At 39.3% G+C, this 6,223-nt stretch overlaps 1 protein-coding gene across 5 annotated transcripts in view; it reads left to right on the top strand.

Annotated features, from left to right (window-relative positions):
* The window catches only part of LUZP2 (leucine zipper protein 2), a 488,403-nt gene that overhangs the window by 285,131 nt on the left and 197,049 nt on the right, over positions 1 to 6,223 (top strand). For all 5 annotated transcript variants that reach the window (XM_025200387.1, XM_025200385.1, XM_025200386.1 and 2 more), the window contains one exon: positions 2,697 to 2,759. In XM_025200387.1, coding sequence (XP_025056172.1) covers positions 2,697 to 2,759 — 63 coding nt within the window. The remainder of the gene's footprint in view (positions 1 to 2,696; positions 2,760 to 6,223) is intronic.

Below are 6,223 nucleotides of genomic sequence, written 5' to 3'. Positions count from 1 at the left end.
AGAGTGCTGGGTCCAGATGACCCCAGCCAGACGCACATCCAACCTCCTCCTGAAGACCCCCAGGGCAGGAGAGATCACCACCTCCCCTGGGAGCCCGCTCCAGACCCTGGCCACTCGAACCGCGAAGAAGTTCTTCCTAATGTCCAGTCTAAGTCTGCTCTCTGCTAGCTTGTGGCCATTATTTCTCGTAAGCCCCGGGGGCGCCTTGGTGAACAAATACTCACCAATTCCCTTCTGTGCCCCCGTGATGAACTTACAGGCAGCCACAAGGTCGCCCCTCAACCCTCTCTTGTGGAGGCTGAAAAGGTCCAGGCTCTCTAGTCTCTCCTCACAGGGCTTGGTCTGCAAGCCCTTAACCATATGAGTGGCCCCTCTCTGGACCCTCTCCAGGCTATCCGCATCCCTCTTGAAGTGCGGTGCCCAGAACTGCACGCAGTACTCCAACTGCGGTCTGACCAGCGCCCGATAGAGGGGAAGAATCACCTCTTTGGATCTATTCGTCATACATCTGCCGATGCATGATAAAGTGCCCTTAGCTTTTGTGATGGCTTCATCACACTGCCAACTCATGTTCATCTTGGAGTCCACTAGGTATGTGTGAAATGACCCCCTATAAAGAGGTACAAAGGTATCTGTGATGTAAATTTCAACTGACAGAGAAAGCCAGAAATAGAGATAACATAGGAGAGCATTTTCATTACCATGTGTCATTATTTTAGACATTTCAACACTAGAAATGACTGGGGGGGGAGGGCAAAAAAAACCAACCCAAACCAAAGCCCAAGGATTTTCTTTTGAGGATAATGACTAAAAAATAGAGCTGATGTCAATGGAAATCATCTTTTTTGTCACTCTTAACTATCCTTTGAACAGATAACACGCTGCATCTAAACAGCCACTTTTATCCTCTTACACATACAGAGTCAGGGTGACTTTCTGAAGTAATTTAGTGGTGTCCAAAAATATCTGGCTGAATGTCTTGTAGATTAAAATTCTGTGTTTGAATACTCTAATTATCAGTGAGTTGCTGAAAGTCTTCAACTCCTATTAAAATCAATGAGTATAAAGGTAGTCAGCATTTTCCACTATCAAGCCCTTCAGGCACAGAATTGTACAGCAATGGTTCCTTATGTGACTGCCAATCAACCCTGATCTGACATGCCTCTCCCCTTTTACCCATTAAGTAATAAGATAGTTAATTGGCTTCTCTGCTGGCCTTGTTAACAATGCCAAGTCTGGTGATGGTTTTTAAATTACTGACATCTGTCTACTTGGAAGTGGACACAACCCAGTGAGTGTAACTGTCATATCGTAAGGACTTTCTGTCACTTTCTGATCTGAATAACATTCAGGCCCTTGATTAAGGTGTGGAAGACTCTATATGCTATTAGCTGGTGCTTAAGGCAGCCAGTTTTGCCACAATTAATTTATAAGTACTGTTTTCTGAATAATTAAAATTAAATTAAAAGTGAAATTAAAAGTGTTCTCTGAAGGCAGCTGTTTTAGAGAGCAAAGAGAGATGTTCTATTTTCAAATATGTGAATAACTATCGTGCTTGTAAAAAAGGATTTATTCATGTATAATTGTTCTAAATCGGTGACTCTGAACTGGGGTGCCAGGAGATCCTTTTTAGAGTTGCTGCTCAATGTAAATACTCTTAGGTTTGTGAACATTTATACATGATTCACAAGCTAAGGCCAGAGATTTGAAATAGGAATCTATAGGGTTAAAAACACTCTAACCTGTTGTGGTCTTTTTTTAGTTCTTTGTAACAGAAGAATTACTTTTTGGTTATTCTGTAGTCAAAAAAATGTGAAAGATTAAAAACTGGCATTTTTCTGAGAGGTGCTTTGAGCCTAATGTGTCTTTGAGTCTAACAAGGGGTAGTTTGAGTCTAAAAAGGTACCACTATATTCTAAATACATGCCTCTGTTAGCAATCTGACCCTGAAAGGAATCGCATACAATCCAACTCCTTTAAAACCATTACAAATTGACTTTTATAAAGCAATTAATCTTTTTTTTTAATTGCATGCATCCTAGAAACTCAGACTCAAACACCTAGTTATGCAAGATGAACTTGAAATTCTCATAAACTATAGACTAACTTCAGATACTTTCATTTATACTACACTTTGTTGCATGAAGTGTCCTAGTGACATCAGAACCTTGGCTTCAGTGTTGTCAGATTCATAGTAGGTTACTAGAATGTGGCTGCAACAGATGTATTAATATGCAGGAGATGGCATACAGGAGAGTTCTGAACAGGTGCAAGATTATAAAATCAGGTAATTTATTGTTCCAAAACTCTATTTCTCTGAAGATCACCCTCAACTTCACTGTAAAAAACAAAAGTCCTGTATGCACTACAAAAAATACAAAACTAGAACTCTAAAGTGTTTCATATATAATAAGCTTTTTTTAACCTGGCTTTTTAGAAAATTATCTAGCTACTTGTAGATTGTAGATGCACTTTATTACAGATTATTCAACAGATACAAAACTGTGATCTGTGAACAGCCTATAGTTTCATGGCTATATCTTTCTTCTAAGAAAAAGTATGACTAGTGGCTTTTTCACATTGCCTAAGAAAATGTTGAAGGAGAAAATAAAACTAACAATGGCAATTAAATGATGTTGCATTTGTACCATACTTTAAAAATTCACATTGGGCTGTATTTTTTTTTTAATTTCCAGATAAATTTTCTGAAGACAGAAATGGAGAGGAAGAGCAAAATGATCAGAGACCTCCAGAATGAGGTAGAGGTGTATTTGATTCTCAGCAAAATATTTTAAATTGCATTTTAAAGCAGACTTCAGTTTGTTCCATGAGATAAAATTGTGAAACCAATAAAGAGCAAATGCTCAGTGTATTTACAATAAAATTATAGTTTCTCAGGTTTATTTTACTGTTCTGGAATTAGGAACTTTCAAGATTTTCAAAATTTGTAAGGTACAACATCATTCAGTTTCAGAGACAACTTTTCATCCTAGTGGTGTTATTTCAGAGTACACAACAGTGAAAAAACAAATGTAAACTAATATTGAAACACAAAAGCTGTCATCAAAATGAAATTAGAACATTTAAAAATATTTGAAGCTCAAATTTTATTGTAGCTTTTTAGCCTATATCTTATTCAGATAAGTACAGGTTGTGATGGAAAACAGTGTGGATTGTCTACATTTTATACCAGCAAGCAGAGCTTACCTGCAAGCCTACATCATTTGAGGCTCAATTCATAAAGAACCCCAAAAGCTTGGGCCAGATATTGTGGACAAGCTAAGGTTTTCACCAGGGTTGATGGTTCAATGTTGTGTATCATTCATTAGCAGGGATCCTGGTTTTCTTGTTTAAAAATCACAAATTCTCTAATTAAAACCTCAAAATACATGATTAAAATGAAAAGCCACTATATCTATAGATATAGGTATCAGTTGAATACTATGTTTTATTGATATATTACAGTTTTAAAGCAGTTTGGAAACCTACCAGTACCTCAATCACTGTACTAAAATAAATTCTAAATACCTGTATATTTTGGCATTTGATTTTGGGTTTTTCAACATGAAAAAAACAGAGCTCCTGCTGCCCAACGCACATGGGTCCAGCTGTGGTTGAAATGCTTTATGGTGCTGAGAAGTCCTGATATTGTTTTGCCCCTCACTCTCAAGCCACAAACCCCCCAGCCCTGCCAGTGCCCCTCACTCCCTGCCTGCCCCACCACTCCCTCCCTCCTGGCAGCAGCTCCCCCCATGCACCAGGATGCAGTGGGGTAGAGGTGTGGGGTTTATGGGAGATGGGGGTATGGGAGTATGTGGGGTTTGTGCAGGGGTCTGTGTATGGGGTTTGTGGTATACAACCCCCACCTCCGGTGGCTAAGCAACAGCAGGTGGTGGGCCCTCAAGGCACTCATGGCCACATCAGGCAGAGCCCCCAGTAGCATGTGCCTCAGGCTGAGACCCAGGGCCTGTACACATTGGCAGAGAGTTGGCCTGGCCCACTGATGCATGCCTTTGCATCAGACTGCTCCATGCCAGCACATGCATCGTGGCACTGCAGGTGGGAGCTGTGCACCATCGGGGTGGACGGGCTCTGTGCCTCCATGTGTGGCTTCCCACTGGAACCCCCCCCCCCCCCCCCCCAGCCCTGGCAATCACCAACTCTCACACCTGACCAACAGGGGACTTGCTGGTGCCCCCATACCCAACCTACAGCCTCTAACCACTCCCCCAGCACCCCCAGAGGGGGCACCCATCTGGCACCCAGCTCCCTGTAAGTCCCACTTATCCCAAAGGCTCCAAGAGGGAAAGTGAGCCTGAACCAAGCTCTGGCTGACTTGAGAGTCTCAGGCTCTGCCTCTTCCCCCCTCCCTCTCCCTCAGGACAGGGCTTAGGGTTTGCCCTTTTTGCAAGATGTGCAGAGAGCTCTTGGCAAAAGTGGAAAATCCACATGTTTCTACGTTAAAAGAAAAATCTTCCTTTTTCTCTGTTAAAAGGGAAAATAAACATTTTTCTCTGTTTTTCCATGGGGAATGGAACAACTGTATCCCTGTTTAACAGTAATCAATACCATTGCTTGAGCATAAAAAAATAGCATAGGAGACCCAGAGATGAGATGAAAAGAGAACACTGAGAAGAAAACAAAGCTTATTGTGGATTTGTCTATGTCTTCATAATAAATTCCACACCAGTTCTTCTTAAATCAAGCAACCAGCATTCAGTATATTCTGAAAATGGATGAACCATGTTCAATTATATAGCCTTGGTACTTTTTTTTCCCTTCCACTCAGATGTTCATTTTGGCTAAATGCATGTAGCCAGACTGATAGGGATAGAGAAAGGACTGGAAATTTCCCACAGCACTTACAATGAAGGAGATTATAACTTTTCTCCAAAATTGGAACATATGGCTGGCTGGTGGAGAATGAAGCTTTCACTGACAGTTGAAAAATGTAAATGCATCCATAAAATGAAACAGTGTTTTGTTTTTTGTTTTTTTTAAGATAATAAATTGAAATGGCAATGTGAAACAATGGTTCTTATTTCTGAGATTTGCTATTTGGCTGTAGTTGTTTTAAAATTTGTTTTGCTTGTTAGTTGGCTTGGTTTTTGTATATAGTAGTACAGAATTCATGTTCAGGGTCATAATAATTTGATTTAACTGCATACTGTATCACCACCCATCTCAAATTCCAAAGTAAAGTTCTCTTTCCTTTAAAGAGATAAGATTGTTACAGCTGATGATATACCTCATTTTTAGAAATGGAATAATAAAAATAAACTATAGTTGCAAATGTGGTGCTGCATTGCTCTAGTTGCATTACAAAGATGAAAGCTTAAAAATCTAGCCAGAAAGTAGATTAAAAGTACCTCATAATATATTTATTAAATATCTTCTTGAATACAGCTAATATCATGTGTTATTCACTTGGGATAGGAAAATGTTTAAAATGGAGTCATCAAAACACTTTTTAAGGAAAAGGTTTGGATACTTTTACTCAAGTGTAGTAGTAAGTACTTTAACAGTTTGCTCCACTGACATTGACTGCTTCAAGGACTATGGTACCATACAACAGAAGCAAGGCTATTTGGTTTTCAAAATGCAAAAGTGGAAGTAACTGTCTACAAGAATTAGGAGAGTGTAAGTATCAAGGTGCCAGAGAAATTGTGTAGGGAACTCCAGAGGAGCAAAAGGAGCAAAAAACTAGAGAAATTTAAAATGAATATAGCTTAACATTTCCCAAGAGTGAGATTGAAGGTATAGTGGGGAATATTCTGTCAGAACAGGGATATCATAGTTTATATAATCAAAATTCAACCGTACAAAGCATTTTATAATACTTATGATATCTTGCACTGATTGGTAGACTGTTCTAAGTGATCTGATTTATTTCTGTGATATTTTTGTATGAATCAAACCTTTTCATTCAGTAAATGATGTAGTCTATTGCCAAATATACTTTAGCATAAAATTCTGACTACCAGCTTTCTGGCTATAAAAAGCCTAATAAGCAGACTTTTCACAGTGTCACTATTTATGACTAAGTACTCATGCTGATGGATGCAGCCATTCATTTGAGTTAACATCTATAACAATGTTCTCCACAATCATATGAAAGAGGCTTATGGATGAGCTAGAATTAAGACTGCTGCTTTTAAGGTGCTTCATGGATTCATTGGTTGCAACCATGCCTGGAGGATAAAATCATGTAGCACAATGACTT

Source organism: Alligator sinensis, unplaced genomic scaffold, assembly GCF_000455745.1.
Source record: "Alligator sinensis unplaced genomic scaffold, ASM45574v1 scaffold165_2, whole genome shotgun sequence".
NCBI classification, from domain to species: domain Eukaryota; kingdom Metazoa; phylum Chordata; order Crocodylia; family Alligatoridae; genus Alligator; species Alligator sinensis.
The sequence above is the reverse complement of the archived record's forward strand: the minus strand, read 5'-3'. Positions and strand labels throughout refer to the sequence as shown.